Here is a 17284-nt window from a genome sequence, read left to right as displayed (position 1 = left end):
AAAATATAATATTAGCCAGGCGTGGTGGCATATGCCTGTAATCCCAGCTACTCCGGAGGTGAGGCAGGAGAATGGCTTGAACCCAGGAGGCAGAGGTTGCAATGAGTCAGGATCACACCATTGCACCCCAGCCTGGGCAACAACAGCAAAACTCCATCAAAAAAAAAAAAAATAGCATCATTTCATTTTGAAGACAGAAGATTTCTGCCCTCTGTGAGTTTATCACCTAAAGCGGGATATATAAACACATACAAAAATGCAAAAGTATTAGTTTCTGAAGTTATAAAGATATGTAAAATTGTGTAAAGGAAAACTGAAAATTAGCGGGAATGACAAACATTGGATATGGTTTGTCAAAGAAGACTGCTGGTCACAGCCATCTATTTCTTCAAAAATCATTTATTCATATTTTTTTAATGAAAAAGATCATTTATTCATTTTAAAAAGTGTATTGTATGCCTACTCTGTTTCCGTGTTTCAGCCTATGTGCTGGGTAATGGGAGTTACAAAGATAAAAAGACAGAGTACCTTCCCTAGAGGTAAATATAAACTAGCTTAAGAGAACGAGGTATACACAGTTCTCAAATAGCCCAGAAGAAAGCAAACTAAGGAAGTTTCCTGTGGTTGGGAGGGAAAAGGTGGAAAGAAAGGGATACACAAAATGCCCAGTGATGGATAAGTAGACATTCGGCAGGCAGATGCAAAACATTTCCAGGAAAAGGCAGAGAAGATTGAAATAGGATCAGAGTATTCGGGTAACTGAACTTATTATTATTATTATATATATATTACATTATATTATTGTGAAATGAAACCCAAATTCTTAACAACGCCTCTTCTGAGTCTATGTTTCACACTTGTCTCCTCTCTTTATTACTTCTTAGCCTAACATTCAATAAACATATACTGAGCACCTATTATATACCAGTATCAGGCATTGTGTTATATATGGGGAATACAAAGTCAAATAGGACCTGGCCCCTCCCAGTCAGAACCCAGACATGAGGAACCTGTGTTCCTACCAGGGCAGCGTTCCATACATTTAGAGGGAGCCTTGAACTGAGGCAGACATGTTCCATCCTTGGGCACTGCGGACACACACTGCTTCCCTAGGAAATGGCCTGCAGTTGCACACCAACAGCTCCCCTGTCTGCCTACCACATGCCAGCTTACCCCACGTGGGAAGTAAAAAACCACAACCTAGCAAGTTCCTGCCCTAGCCTAGTCTGCATTTTTTATCTTTAACTGCTTTTACCCTCTCCCTTTAGGATGCCCTCCCAAAACACCATGGTTTCCTCCACACTTCTCTAACCTGTAGATTTGTTAGGGATCCCTATTCATTCTATCTTGCCCAGCCAAGACATTACAAAAGCAGGTTCATCTAACCAGAGTTCAGATCCATGCTCTACTGCCTGCTGGCTTGGGTGGGCTACTTACTCTGAGCCTCAGCTGTCACATCTCTAAAAGGGGGATGTACCATCTATTTTATGGGGTTGTTGAGAGTATTAAATGAGATTTTCGTATAAAGTACTCAAAACAATGCCTATTACACAGCAATTATCTAATATACTGGCATCTTCCTTTGTTTCCTCTCTGGTACCCTGCAGAGATGGACAGGTCAAATCTAGCCACCCCCTGTGCCCACTGCAGATACTTTGTCCTGACCTACCCACTGAAATAGAATGAAGAAAGATGCAGTAGCCCTTTCAGGCAACAGGAAAATGTGGCCTTGTGGAGGCAGGTCCTCTAATCAGCCAAGGAAATCAAAACATGTATGCAACTACGAAGTATACCTTCAAACACAAGCTCCCTTCCTTGTGCTCCCATACTCATGACTTAGCAGGCCATCAGCCTCCCAGATAAATATTACAGAGAAATAGGAACCAGATCTGTGTATACACAGAACCACGGCCTACAGACTTAGCCCACTGCATGAAGTTAGGCCCTTGCTAAACCTGCTGGACCAAATGGACCTGGACTGCAGTATTTGAACAGGAGCCTACTGTCTTTGTCATTTAGTCTTCATAGCCTGCAGCAGAGCAGCAAATAGAACTGGCAGCTCCAACAAGACTTCATCTCACTCTTTAACCATGCATCGAGAACTGGAAATGCAGAAATGTAGGGCAGCCCCCAGAGGGCCTTAGTGAATCCCTCCAATATGAATTTTTCCAGGGAGGGATGACTACAACTTTGTCCAATGCATTATCTAACAGCATTTGTGTTGAGGGCCTTTAGAATCCCTGTCTCAGGTCAGCTAACCTGTCTGGTTAGAAGAAATATGCTGTGTCCAACTCTTGGTTAAGGCAGGAGCTGTCCTGCTCCAACGCTGCACTGAGGAGAAATGTGTTCATTCAGGCTCTATGTCAGAATCTCTCTAATTAGGTGTCCAGTTCTGGGGAATATGTGTCAACCCTGCAGCAGTGGGTACTCTAGAAAACAGGATCATTCGTGCTCCCCACACTGTACCTGTAACTCCTTTTCAATATCCACCTACAGGTTAACTCATGTTTTCAATCCTAGCCATGGTTATTGGTCCTGAGGCATGGGGTGATTTTTGTCAACTAGGACAAGAAAGAGAAGAAATATTGCAAATGAGATCATCAAGTAATGGTGGGTCCTGACCATGACAGTTTGAGCGTTTCAGTCACCCCTTACGTTATATGGATAATTCAGTAAGCATAAAGGGCAAAGCAATGATTCTGATCAGGAAAGCGAAGATTTAATGATGGTGGTGCTGAGGACTGTGGGTAGAGTTGTCGAGAGACCAAATCAGGCCCTGTGCATGAAACCAAGTGGCCCAGAAGATAAAATCCATGAACTCCCACTGTGGAGCATGCCTTTGACGTAAAGACTAGAAGGTCTTGGTTTAGCAGTGTCAACTCTTCATGTCCACCAGACTTGGCTGGACATCATTCTTCTTCCCCACCCTCCTGACCCCCAAGTCCTTCTCATAGGCTAGGGAGTATTAGGGTTTTTTCAGATTTGCTTTGTGGAAATGTGCAACACCCAAGGACATGCTTCAGGCAGAATGTCTAGACCCTTACATTCTGGGTCAGGTAGAAGTGGAAGTAGCTATTCCATTTGGAGGGAGAAGCAGGACTGTGGTTACAAAGAAGTAATGACTCTCTGACTGGAAAATTGACAGTTCTTATAAATAAATCTAAAGCATTCATCCACTTTATTTTTGACTCTCACTATCTTTGTAAGCCTTCCTTTAATGTCTATATAGTAATTAACTGTATTTTAGTTTCATGTAACCTGTATATTATTTTTAAGCAACATATACCTACACATTGCAAGCAGGGTAAGAGATTTTGCAACAGTTCATTTTCCTAATAACTGAGATTTAATGAAGCGAATAGTCTCATCTTTAGATATAATGCATTCCAGCTACCAGACATAGCCATCTTCTTAGAAACGTTCTATGAAATTCTATTTTAATTTTTGTGTGTAATATTCATTCTACCCTGTTCTTACTGTAAAAGTATTGAATCTGTTAAAAAAGAGAAGGTAAAAATTGCTACTAACACTAGGGGTATATTTGGGGATAGAAGCAATATACTTACTGCATCAGATTCCAGTGGGATTTTATTTGGTTGAGAATTAGCCTTTTCCATATCAAATGCCCTTCTTGGGCATTTCCAGCCCACGAAACAAAGCATCATGACGCAGCCTGTCTACATGATGCCACTGTTTGATTTTGCACTTGCCTTTCTCCACTGTATCTCCAAAGTTTACTTACAGAGGAGCACGGGCTGTGTTAACAAAGCTCTCGTATCCACAGGTCATTTGTTTTCAAACAAAGCACGTATGTGCATTTCTTTTAAAAAGCAATTATGAGTAATGTTTAGAATAAATATCCATAAAATGAGGACAGTGGTTTAATATTTAATAATTATCCTGTGGCCAGTCCTCCTTTGAAGACAGAGTATTGCTGCCTAAAGCAGGAATAACAACAGTAAGATGCATTTCACGTGATGCTCGGTACCCTGAGAAACTGCAGATCTACTAACGTGAAAACAGAAAGTGAAATTAGTAGCTGGATGGATTCTAGAAACCTGCTGGCCGAGTCAGAGGTACAAACTGGGAGAAGGAAGTTGACAGTCATGGTTGTAGAGAAGCAGTTAAAAGATGAGTTTGGGCCCAGCACGGTGGAATCTGTAATCCCAGCACTTCGGGAGGCTGAGGCGGGTGGATCACATGAGGTCAGGAATTCAAGACCAGCCTGACCAACATGGTGAAACCCTGTCTCTCCTAAAAATACAAAATTAGCTGGGCGTGGTGGTGCATGCCTGTAAGCCCAGCTACTTGGGAGGCTGAGGCAGGAAAATTGCTTGAACTTGGGAGGCGGAGGTTGCAGTGAGTTGAGATTGCACCGCTGCACTCCAGCCTGGGTGACAGCGAGACTCTGTCCCCACGACCAAAAAGATGAATGTGGATCAATTATTCCCTAAGATACAAGCATAAGAAAGGAGAGACCCAAACTTTGGGCCTCCTGAGCAGTAAAGACAAAAGGAAGCAAAGAAAAAAAAGTGATCAAAGAAAGCGGAGGAAAACAGTGCAGAGCAGTAATATAAGAGAACCCTACATTTTAAAAGTTATTATTTTAAAATAAAAAATGTAATTGGTTTTAGCTGGCATAATATTTTGCATCATGTGAATTAGAACCGCTGAACTCACTACCTAAGTTACTTCATTTTAGGTGTTCCAAATAGCTGTTGGCTGTGATAATAAAAAATTCATTGCAGTTAAGGGGTAAGTATGTTTCCATTTGACCTGTGTTACTCTTTCAGTTTTAAAACAAATGTTGAACTAAATGATAATTACTAATGATAAAAGCGTAATGATTGACACATCCACAATGAAATCCAAAACTGGATTGATGTTCGTGTCTAGATTCAATTGGTTTAAACTTTTTGCCAAATCAAATACTATATTTGAATCATACTAAAAATAAAAAGAATTAGCCTCTTTCTCTATTACCAGCATTTTTTTCACCTTTCCTTTTAATAAGCCAGTTTCTATCCTTTATTGTTGCCTCTCTCAATCCTTCAGTCGACAACTCATTCCCAGAAAAACCCAGAGAAGCACCTGTTTTCCATCCTTCTCAAACCAGTTATAATTTCATTTCCATTAGAGAACTGCATCCATCCATATCAGAGAAGCCTCAGTTTTCTGCACCATTTTCTATGGGAAATTTCTTAGAACAAGCCTAGCAGAACCACAGTGATTGCTCTAGAGAATCCTAAAGTGTGAATTCTGTCGGTTTTACTATGATTCACAATGAAGCACATTGGACTCTGTGTCTTCCATTCACCATAGCTCTCTTTCTTCTACGTGGAAGAAATTCAAAGGCAGCATACAGAAATCTGTTTAGCTGAGGCTAAATGTATACAGAGACAGAAATTTATTGTGATTCCTTTCCTTTTGTTGGAAGTGGGAGGGAGAGTAGGGGAACATTCACTCTTATCTATTTATGAAATTACTTACTTGCTGTCTTCCAAAACAAATGTCCACTCCTCTGTCATTCTAATAATCTTGTGATTATTACTGAGTTGTATTAATCAGTTGCTGGATTGATAATCAAGTATTTGCATCTCATTCAGCATTTCCTAAATTCGCATTTCCTAACATCTTCGCACCTGTAATTCCTTTCCCAGGAAATGCGCAAAGGCTAGCTGATTTATACAGCCTGTATCCTCCTGTTTCAGGGAGGACTTACATCTTTGCTCCTTAGATTACGGCCTATGGACCAACACTGGCATCACCTGAGAGCTTGCTGGAAATGCAGATTCTCAGGCCTCATCCCACAGCTGCTGCATCAAAATCTGCATTTTAACAAAATTTCCGGGAGATTACGAGGGACATTAAAATTTGAGACTAACTGCTATAAACATATTACCAAAATTAATTCCCAGTACTGCTGCATGCAGAATTCCTTCTCAGGCCCCTGATTTCCTTCCAAAGTGAGATGGAGAGTAGCTTGAAGCAGTCTGTTTCTAGACGGGTCCAAATAGTAATTATCCAGCTTAGTTACTCATCAGAATCACTTGGAGAACATGTTTTAAAAACACAGATTTTAGGACTTTACTCTGGGCCTCTTGGTCAATGACCCACTTCTCTGGAACCCTAAAACTCTAGTATCTTTGGCTCAGGTTGCAGCGGGCCTATGGTTTTTACGGTCACCAAGGGAGACCTGGAAGAGCATGGGGTCCAAGACACTTCTGGAGAGCCAGGAGACTTGTCAGTGAAGGACAGTTGTCAACTCTTGGGGTTCAATTTGGGTTCAGCATGAGGGATGGTCTCGACTTCCAATATCTATCTAAAAACGGCAGTGACGAGAGTTCTTTCTAAGTTACATTGGAAGCAGCCAGCTAAAATGGTCAGATGAATAATTTACCTAACTAAAAACTACTGTCATTTCAAAGACCATATAGCCTTCTTCTGTCTGCATGAACCCTAACCAGAAATTATGTTAACTCTTAACGTAACTTCTTACCTGCACAGTCTCAAGGAGCAACTAGAAATCTTGGGTTTAAAAAAAAGTTTATGTCTAATAAAACAGTCCAAACAAATTTGCTTTCATTTTGATAGATTTTCTATGAGTTTTTATTTTTATTTGTGTGTGCCTGTACATGTTTTACCATAGCTGCTTTTTTAAAATTTTTATTTTTATTTTTATTTTTTAGAAATCAGATGTAAAATCTGTTCTGTAACACATAGCTGCTTTTAAAAAAGTGTGATGAAATTCACAGAATATAAATTTACCAGTTCAATGGAATTAAGTACCTTCAGAATGTTGTGCAGTTAGCACCACTGTCTAGTTCCACAATATTTTTGTCACCCCAAAAGGAAACTCTGTACCCGATTAGCAGTCATCTCCCATTCTCCCTTTCTCCCAGCCCCATAATCTGCTGTCGCAAAATCATAATCTCCATGGATCTGCCTGCTCTGAATAGTTCACATAAATGGAATCATACAATGTGTAACCTTTTGTGTCCCACTGCATTACTTAGGCTGTTTTTGAGATTCAACTGTGTTGTAGCATGTATTAGTCCCTCACTCCCTTTTATGGCTGAGTAATATTCCATTGAATGGATATACCACATTTTGTTTATCTATCCAGCAGTTCAGGGATATTTGAGATGTTTCTACCTTTTGGCTTTTGTGAATAGGGAAGCTATGAATATTTGTGTACAAGTGTTTGTTTGAACAACGGTTTTGAATTACTGTGGGTATGTACCTAGGAGTGGAATTGCTAGGTTGTATGGTAATCCTATGTTTAACTTGTTAAGGAACCTCCAAAGTGTTTTCCAAAGCAGCTACACTGTTTTACATTATCTCTAGCAACATATATGGATTCCAGTTTCTCTGCTTCCTTGTCAACCCTTGTTTCTTTCTGTTTTGGAGGGTTTTTGGTTTTTGTTCTGAATTGACAGATAAAATTGTACGTATTTAGCGTGCACAACATGATGTTTTAAAAATACATTGTGGAATGACTGAATCTAGCTAATTAACATATGCATTACCTCACATAGTTATTATTTTGGTGGCAAGAAAACACTTTATATTTATTCTCTTTGCATTTTTCAAGAATACAATGTATCATGAACTAAAGTCATTATGTTGTACAATTAGGTCTCTTGAACTTACTCCTCCTAACTAATTCAAATTGTCTATCTTTTGAGCAACCTCTCCCCAAGCCCTACATCTTCTATAAATTTTTAATAAGCATGTACCAAATATAAGAGATAAATAGGTAGATTTCAAATTCTTGTATCTCCTGAAACATTTACGAAACTGATGTTTTAAAAACAGAAATACTAAGGCCACACACTAACCAGAGATTCTAAGTCTGTGGATGATGATTCTGTGACACTCTCCAGTTTGAGAATCATTGAGTTAAATGATTAAATGTTTGTGCAAATATATAAGAAATAATGATATTACAACTTCATTATGTTTTGTTTTTTGTAGATTTAGTAAAAAAGGATGTCCTCGCCATGATTTTTCTTACGTGATTGAAAAGTAAGAAATTTTTTAACATAAGCACTGAGTTTTATATTAACATAGTACCAATACTTTACAGTCAGTAGTTATTCAGTGGATTACTATTAGCATCTGTGTATTTGGCTGGACAGTGGGCAGTCAGTTTTAGCACTAAGTAAAATGTGTACATGGTACCAATTAACTTCTCTGAAACATATAAGAAAAAGAGTCAGTCTCCCCCTTCAATTTAATTGGATAAACAAAGCAAGCCTCATTTATATATACGTAGTCTCAAATCCCATATTGTTCCCTCTAATTTAAGGAAGACATACAAGAATGTCTTTCCCTACATAATTTTTCTCAAATTCTACATGACTGAAGCCAGGTGCAGTGGCTCATGCCAGTAATCTCAGCACTTTGGGAGGCCAAGGCGAGTGGATCACCTGAGGTCAAGAGTTCAAGACCAGCCTGGCCAACATGGCAAAACCCCATTTCTACTAAAAATACAAAAAATTAGCCAGGCACGGTGGCTCAAATTCTACATGACTGTAGTTCAGCCAGTTAGAAGTAATATATTTACCCGGAAAGTCCTGACATCAACTAACTGAACTTTTTTCTAGATTTTATATTTAATTTATATTTAATTGTATGCATATTTATTTTTATTAATGTGATGTATTAAAGATATAACTAAACACAATTCTACTTTTACCTTTGTAAGACAAAGATCTTCACTTTTAAAATGTTAAATATTTATTTGACTGTCAAAATATAGAAGTCCACAGCCTCTGAAATTAAATTCTATTTAACTAAAATAAATGAAAGACTGTTTAACCAGTAGGCATATTCTTTAAGTGATTTCGTTAATGAAGGCAGGGTGGAGGAGTGCCACAACCTAGATGCTCCAGGTTACAGTGCTTGGTGAAAGCAGTCAGTGAAACACAAGGATGAGAAGAAAATGTGTAATAGTTGGTGAGGGTACCACCTTTCAGTGTCTAGGTGGCAACTGTGCCTGAAAGGCAAGAATATGAAATAGACTGTACCACTGTGATGGGAGTTTCCTGAGTCCGTCCCCTGGAGTGTGGTAAAATATATGGAACATGTGGCTGGTAACAGTGATTCAAGTGTCAGAACTGAGAAGACGGAATGTGAGGGAGGTGATTTTGAAGGAATAAGTCCTTGAGTTCATGAACGTGAAGCATTCCGCTACAGCGAGAAATCTAAATGAGGAAATGTCTCAAGTTTTAAAACACACATCTAGTGTTACTGATTCTGCAGTATCTTATTCTTTTATCTGCTAATATTCTGGAAGGAACTGCACTGGAATAGCACAATGGACATGGGCTTTATCATCACCCGTCCTTCTCAGTGGCAAAGGAAGGTTTGCAGCCTTGAGCGAGTTTCACACAATTTCGAATAGTATGAGACCTACAAAGAGAGGACAGTAATTCACACCTGAGTTGTTGTAAGAACGTGTTAATATGTATGGAAATCCATGTGGAAAGTGCCTGAAACATAGTAATTGCTCAGTATCTTACATTTATCTACTTGACCTTTGTGATACCTCCTTACCTAAACAAAGTCATGGGTTTAGTTTTTAAGTTTGAAAAGAGGAAAGAGAAATAAATAATGATGAATATCTTTTTTACAGGTCATATCTGAGGCATCCACTGTCTAAAAACTTGGTAAGAAACTATAAAATTTTGTCAGTGGACCAAATCTGTAAAATCACTAAAGTATTTTTCCTTTTCTAGAAAGTAAGGTATAATTGGAAAGAATATGGCTGCCCCCTGAGGCTTGAGTTCACAGAAAAGTTTCACCCTTTGGTTCAATTGTAAGTATATTCTCATCAATACTTTTAACTTATATTGAAACTTTCAAACTAAAAGTATGAAAACAAGACTGATCATGCGTCTAACGATACGCATTTTTGTCTACTCAACATGTGCGAGACTTAGTTTTCAGTACTAGTTATACAAAGCTGGGCGGTGACGGTGCGTGCATGTTGAGGGACATTGCAGTTTGGCAGCTGAGATTTCAATGGGGAAGAGAGCTGAGAGCCTGTCTTAAGAAAGCCCTTGCCTTATCCCCTCTGAATCTCTCCCCAAGCTCCTACCAGCACCCCTATCTATTTGGTAGGAACTACCCTCTCCAGGTGATAAAACTCCTCTTTCCACAAGCCAGTAATAAATGAAAGCTTCTAAGGAAGGAAGCTAGATTTCTGACAAGTACACTGAGGACATTTCAAAAATATTATTCCTAACTCAGTTCTTACAGACAATATTTCAGCCAGGCACAGTGGCTCACGCCTGTAATCCCAGTGCTTTGGGAGGCTGAGGCAGGATGGCCTGGGCCCGGGAAATGGAGATCAGCATAGGCAACATAGCAAGACGCTGTGGTTACAAGAATTAAAGTAATTAGCCAGGCGCGGTGGTGTGTGCCTGTGGTCCCAGCTGCTGGGGAAGCTGAGAGGGGAGGATCACTTGAGCCCAGGAGGTAGAGGGTGCAGTGAGCCAAGACTGTGCCACTGCTCTCTAGCCTGGGTAATGGAGTGAGACCTTGTCTCAAAAAACAAAAACAAATAATATTTCATCATAAAAATATGAATGAAATGCTATTGAGAAAACATTTCCAAGTGATTTTCTATTTGCTTTCTTCTCTGGCTCTATTCTTTAATTCTTGGTTTATTCTTATAGAAGTGACACAGTTTGTTACAAAATTTAAAATATAGAAAGAATATGAGGTAAATGACTCATATTTCTAAATTGTTTGCTGTTGTAAATAGATAATGAAGAATATTCATTCGTGTACATGTTTGGACAGTAGCCCAGGTATGCTGTTAAGACAGATTGCTGGAAGTAAAATTCCCATGTCTAAAATACCAAAAAAATTTTTTAGTCAAGGCTTTCAGCTTTTGGGGACCTCTTAGGCTGCAGACAGTTTCTGAGATCTCTCAAGATGGGTAGATACAGAAGTAATGAATCAGGCACTCCAATTTAGTTTTGCTACCAGAACTGTCCCCACTGGGGTCCTGGAGGCCTCCACCAGCATGGTCTGGCCTCTACCTCTTGCCCATGGCACTTCTGAGATTCTGCCGTGCCCTTTCCATCTTTTTTTTTTTTTTTTTTTGAGATGGAGTTTTGCTCTTGTTACCCAGGCTGGAGTGCAATGGCGCGATCTCGGCTTACCGCAACCTCCACCTCCTGGGTTCAGGCAATTCTCCTGCCTCAGCCTCCTGAGTAGCTGGGATTACAGGCACATGCCACCATGCCCAGCTGAATTTTTGTATTTTTAGTAGAGACGGGGTTTCACCATGTTGACCAGGATGGTCTCGATCTCTTGACCTCGTGATCCATCCGCCTCGGCCTCCCAAAGTGCTGGGATTACAGACGTGAGCCACCGCGCCCGGCCGCCCTTTCCATCTTAAATCATACTCCAACAGTCTGCGTCAGGGCTCTCCGTGCCGTCCGGCTAATCTGCTTGTTTTCTTAGCTTTGATCTTCTTCTAGATATCTAATCATGTCACTGCTTTTCCTGGACACCCAAAGCACAGCTTTCCCTGCCAGAGGCCTAGTCTGTTTGGGTTTTTGTTTTTAGTTATATCATGCTTAACCCCCGCAGGGTTAAAAGATCTTAATCTCTCTCGGAGAAGTATACTCTCAGTTCATCATTACTAAACAGCTGCTTTGCACCAAGTACTGTGCTAGGCCCTGGAAACTGAAAGATGAGTGGTAGGATTTCTACCGTCAAAAACAGAAGAGTCTGATAAAGCAGGTAAACATATGCACAGATATGCTAAGTGTAATGATAGAATGGAGCAGTGTGGGCGGTTGGTATTGAAACTCAAAAGATTCCAACCCAGCTATAAAGAGAGTGGGGCTCTGGGAAATGTTCCAGAAGACTTGCGTTTGAGCTGAGTCACTGCGTTTTGCTAGAGGCAGAGGAGGGAAGGAGAGAAGTGGAGAGAGTAATGTTGAATTCCGCTGGGTAAGCCTTTTAAGTAAAACAGATAGTTGGAGGAAGAAAATGTATAGTTCAAGCAATGTGATATTGTTGAGGCATAAAGTAAGTCCTGAAGTCTCAGGAGAAGCCGGGAACCTAGCTAGGTCGATTCCAGACCACAGGAGGCCTTCTATCAAGTCTTACGGTAGACGAGCATGATCAAATATTTGCTTTAGCTGGTTCCCTCTGGGAGAGGTGTAGAGGATGAATTTCAGAGAAACAAATCTAAGTAGGGAGACCAGCCAGTCAACTGTATTGGTAGTCCCAGTGAGGACTTGTTTTCACAACCCTGCAGATCAAAACAAGATGTAGACAAGAAACTGGCCAAAACTAGCCAGGACTTGGAATTATAATGCATTTGCATAAGACATGCCCAGCAGCACCATGACAGCACAAATGCCATGGCAATGACTCAGAATTTTTCTTATATGGTTCCAGGAAGTCCCTGCCCCTTTACTAGAAAATTCCTGAATAGCCGTCCCCTTATTTAGCATATATTTAGGAGTATAGATTATAGCTAGCCAGCAATCTATGAGTGCTCCTCTGCCTATAGGATAGCCCTGCTCCATCTACAGAGCAGCCGTTTTGCTGTACACTTTGCTCTAATAAGCTTGCTTGCTTTTACTATCAGCTCACTTTTGAATTATTTCCTGAGCAAAGCCAAGAACCCTCCCAAGCGGAACCCCAAGTTTAGGGTTCACCTGCATCACTAAGAAGCGAAAACAGACGACTGAAATAGCAACAAGGACAAAGAAGAATCCTGTATAAGAAAATCAGTGATTCTATAAACCGGGGCCTCTCGGGGGGTGAGGGCAAAGGGAGGGATAGCATTAGGAGAAATACCTAACGTAGATGGCAGGTTGATGGAGGCAGCACACGTATTCCCATGTGACAAACCTGCACGTTCTGCACATGTATCCCAGAACTTAAATTTTTTTTAAAAAAGAAAGAAAATTAGTGATTATAATAGGCAGGGATGGATAATGGATAGATGTGGGTGGTAAGGGAAAGAGAAGCAGGAAGATGAATGACTCAGAGGTGACATCAGTTAGAAGGGATCCTCCACAAACTTCCACCACCATATCTGTCCATCTTCAAGAAAATGTTCCAGGAGCTCTGTCTGCCCTCCTGTTACTACAGATGAGCGGTCTGGGTGTCTGTCTCAGGCCTGTCCCTCCGTTTGTAAGCTAGGTCCCCACTGGCTTTCCTAATCAAGAACACTACTCCTGAAATTCTCTTCCTCTTTCTCCTGCATCATCAACTTTTCCCTCTCTGCTGACTCATCATACAAATATACAGGTCTTTCTCCCACCAAAACATAAAGCAAAACAAATTCAACAAACACAGTCACAAAAAAAACGAACAAAACCATGTCTTTACCCTACTAGCCCTTCAGCTTCTGTGGTCACTGTCATCAGCTCTTTTTCCATCCTCTCCCAGATCGCCCTCAGTCTGGCATTTGTGCTCACCACTCCATTGCACTGCCAGCCAAAATGATCAGTGACGTCTATTCAGCTAAACCAGTGGTCAATGCTCAGGTCCCACCTTCCTTGATCTCATTAACAAGAATTGACACAGTTAGGCATTTGCTCCTACTTGAAATATGTTCTTCATCTGGCTTCCAGGATAGCTCATTCTCCCATTTTCCTGCTTCTTTGCTGGTAGCACCCCCCTAATTTCTTATTTCCTCTCTGATTTCTTTTTTCTTTTTCATGATCTGGGATTTTGTTTTTAATTTTCTTAAGTCTTATGATCACCTATAACTTATAATTTTGTATATATCTCTACTTTAATCCTTCTAATAAGTTGGCAAAGCCCCATTGCCAATCACACATAAAAGAGAATAGCTGTTTAAAGACAATCCTAGTTAAAACTTAGTCTGACTTAGTAAAGAGCTTGAAAGCAGTTTAACTTGCAACTATTTCTTGTCACAATGACTCTTAAAAGGTGACAAGTGTCATCTATAAATGTGAGAAGTGTTTTTATTTGATATTACACATAAACCATTAAAATGCCTTTTAATAAGTAAAAGGCAGCATTTTAGATACAGGGAATTCTAATTAGGTTAGCAGAGTTAAGACGAAAACATAAACAATGCGACCTTAAGCCCTTGTCTTTCACGGGCAAATGAACACAAATTAAAAAACAGGTGAGTCTTGCTCAGTTCTGACACGGTGCAAGGATTTCTCCAGTATTAAAATATATTCATACTAAAATATATTCATATAACTTTAGTCATACACATCAAACTACAAATCAGTCTCCAATAGGTTTGGGAATGTCATTCTCCTCTTTGTGAAAAATTGAACATGACTCATCAGGTCCAATCATATCCTTAGAAGGGGAAACAGGGATAGCATTTACTGAGTCCAAATTACTGTCAAAATTCAAAAAACTGATCATGTTCCTTTAACCAGAAGCCAGTCTTACTTATCAGGGCTGTCCTATTCTGCCAGTCATTTGTGAGCTGAATTCTGGTGTATGGAAGCAGTTACACTGCAGTACACATGAAGTCATGAGATAAGTCTGGCTTGTGAGTAAATAAGGCCGTGGCCAATTCTTTCTGCCTTCTTTTTAGCACCAGTGGAGATCATTTTTTTCCAGGGATGTACTTCTTGGGACTCTCCAATTGCTCCATCCATGTCTCCTCTCCATAGATGACGCCTTTGTTCTCACTGGTGTCTGTGGAAGAGGATCCAGACACCTCATCTGTATTCCACCCACAGAGACCATGGAGACTGGGCCCAGTCTTATGCTTGCCTCCCTTTTCTGCGGCGTGGCACTGGACACACTTCTAAACAAAAATATGTTTGCTTTTTTCAGCATCACCCATATGTAATTACCTCTTTTGTCACTCACACGACAAAGGCTCCCTCCTCTTAGAAGCTTGGCCCTCCTCCCTCCATCCCTACCCCTTACCCCCCTCCTTCCCTCCCTCCCTCCCCACCCCCATCTCCCTCCCACCCTGGCCTCTTAGTGTTGGGATGCCCCAAGGCTCAGGGATTTCTTTTCTTTTCTGCATTTTAGCTTTCTCTTTGAATGTCATCATCCAGTCGCATGGGCCTAGATGTCTCAATAAATTGATGTACCCCAACACTGCATCTACAGCCTGACCATCTCCCCTTGTATCCATCAAGTATGCTTAGGCTATGCTGCAGTAACAAATAAACCCTAAAATCCCAGTGCCTAGCTCTCCATGTCATAGTCTGATACATGGAGCAACATCATCTGGACATGGTCCCTCCACGTTTGCCGCCGTGCGTGGGAAAAAGACTGGAGGATTGTATGGGATGTTGTAAAGGCTCACAACTAGAGGTGGTTCCACCCACATCCCTTATCCAGAACCTATTGCCATGGCTCAAATCTAAATGCAGAGTGGTCTATAAAACGTAAAAACGTAAACACATACAGTTCCTGAACCCCAGACTCACACATCCACTGAGATGTTAAATACACATATCACTTTTCCACTTAGATGTTGGATAGATATATCCAACGTAACCTGTCCAAAACTGAACTTTTGATCTTCCCCTCAAAACCTGCTCCACCAGTAGCCTTCCCTATTTTAAGTGATAGCAACTCCATCCTTCTTGTTGATCTGGCCAAAACTTTGGAATCTCCCTGACTCCTCCCTCTCTCTTATACCCTACATTAAATCCATTAGCAAAGCCTGTTGGTTCTATCTGTCAATACGGACCATTACGCTGGCCCAGGCCATCATCACTGACCTGGATTATTACAGTTGCCTTTTTGTTGCTCTCTCTGTTTCCACTCATGCATCCATATAGCAGCAAGAGTAAAGCATTGAAAACAAAGTCAAAGCACCTTGCTCCTAAGCTCAAAATCCTTATCACTGAGTAAAAGCCAAGCCCTCACAGTGAATTACAAAGTTCTGTTTGATTTTCTGCCTCTGTTACATTTCTACTATTAAACGTCACCTCACTCACTCAAAGGCAGGGGAGCAGCTTCCTTATTGTTCCTCAGGGAAGAGTGGTTTCTATGAAACGGTGAGAACAGAAGCCAGACTGCAGGGGATTTACAAAATAAATTAGAAGTTTACAAGTAGAGGCAAATGTAGTCTACACTTTTTTAACTTTTGGCTGGAAAATAGAAGAAAGAGACAGAAATTTACCTATAGAGAAAAACACAAAATATTATTTAGATTTTCTTAAAGAGGAAAGATATATGAGCTTGTTTACAGTTTGAAGACAAAGAAAGGAAGGTTAAAAATTAGTCACTTTGATTATAATAATATAGCAGACTGAGGTTAGTTGAGTCACTCCCTTCCCACGGTAGACATGTGATCCTGGATGAAACATGACAATATTTTGTACATAACTAAGCTTGAAAGAAAGAAGGCACACTCTCCAGAATGAAGAGAGAACTGAAAGTTGGAGCAAAGCTCTTCAGCCTATCTGTGTATCAGCTTGAGAGTATTGGCTCAGGATAATGGAACTAGAAATTAGAAGCCAGGTTTTAAAGCTCTGTGAGGCCAAGAGACTCTTTGATAAATTCAGGATATATTAAGAGCTACCTAGTCCGAAAAAAAAAAAAAAGAGAGAGAGAGAGAGACTAGAAAACTCTGCTTAATGCCCAGGTCAGCCACAAGGAAAGTTGTAACCTACGTGAATTCGTAGGCAAACCTTACGCAGACCCCCAGGGTCAAGGCCCAAGAAGCTATGGCATCAGAATACAGAAAATTAAAGTCATGGCTAATACAAACGATAGCCACAAGGATTTGTCTAACAGGTTTGCAGGTCCACAGAGAGGTCTCTTTCCCAATTCCCAAAATGGAGCTGCCATCATGGGAAAGTTACAAATTGCAGGGAAGAGTTGCCAACTAGAAACATTTCTGCATTTCTTAGGCTTCATTAGTATTATACCCTACATTGAAAAAAATGATGAAAATAAGTCATGCTTACATAGACAAGTATTGTTTCAAATATTTTCAGTGGTATAAATAAAACATTATAAAAGATCTTTACAAACCCAGAAATTATGGGTCATGTGATTTATACTTATTGCCACTAGATGGCACTGTAGCATATTGCTCTTGCAAAAGATGCCTGCTCAGTTCAATTAAGATTTTTTGGCTCAAGCCTGTAATCCCAGCACTTTGGGAGGCCGAGGCGGGTGGATCACGAGGTCAAGAGATCGAGACCATCCTGGTCAACATGGTGAAACCCCGTCTTTACTAAAAATACAAAAATTAGCTGGGCATGGTGGCATGTGCCTGTAGTCCCAGCTACTCGGGAGGCTGAGGCAGGAGAATTGCTTGAACCCAGGAGACGGA

General features: G+C 40.5%; 1 protein-coding gene across 1 annotated transcript in view; it reads left to right on the top strand.

The window, feature by feature from the left end:
• The window catches only part of CATSPERE (catsper channel auxiliary subunit epsilon), a 163265-nt gene that overhangs the window by 116792 nt on the left and 29189 nt on the right, over window positions 1-17284 (top strand). The window contains exons 14-17 of the mRNA XM_017531963.2: window positions 4703-4755; window positions 7978-8028; window positions 9641-9674; window positions 9744-9823. Of these exons, the coding sequence (XP_017387452.1) occupies window positions 4703-4755; window positions 7978-8028; window positions 9641-9674; window positions 9744-9823 (218 nt within the window). The remainder of the gene's footprint in view (window positions 1-4702; window positions 4756-7977; window positions 8029-9640; window positions 9675-9743; window positions 9824-17284) is intronic.

Source organism: Cebus imitator, unplaced genomic scaffold, assembly GCF_001604975.1.
Source record: "Cebus imitator isolate Cc_AM_T3 unplaced genomic scaffold, Cebus_imitator-1.0 Scaffold75, whole genome shotgun sequence".
Classification (NCBI taxonomy): Eukaryota; Metazoa; Chordata; class Mammalia; order Primates; family Cebidae; genus Cebus; species Cebus imitator.
This window is presented reverse-complemented; position numbering and strand designations above follow the sequence as displayed.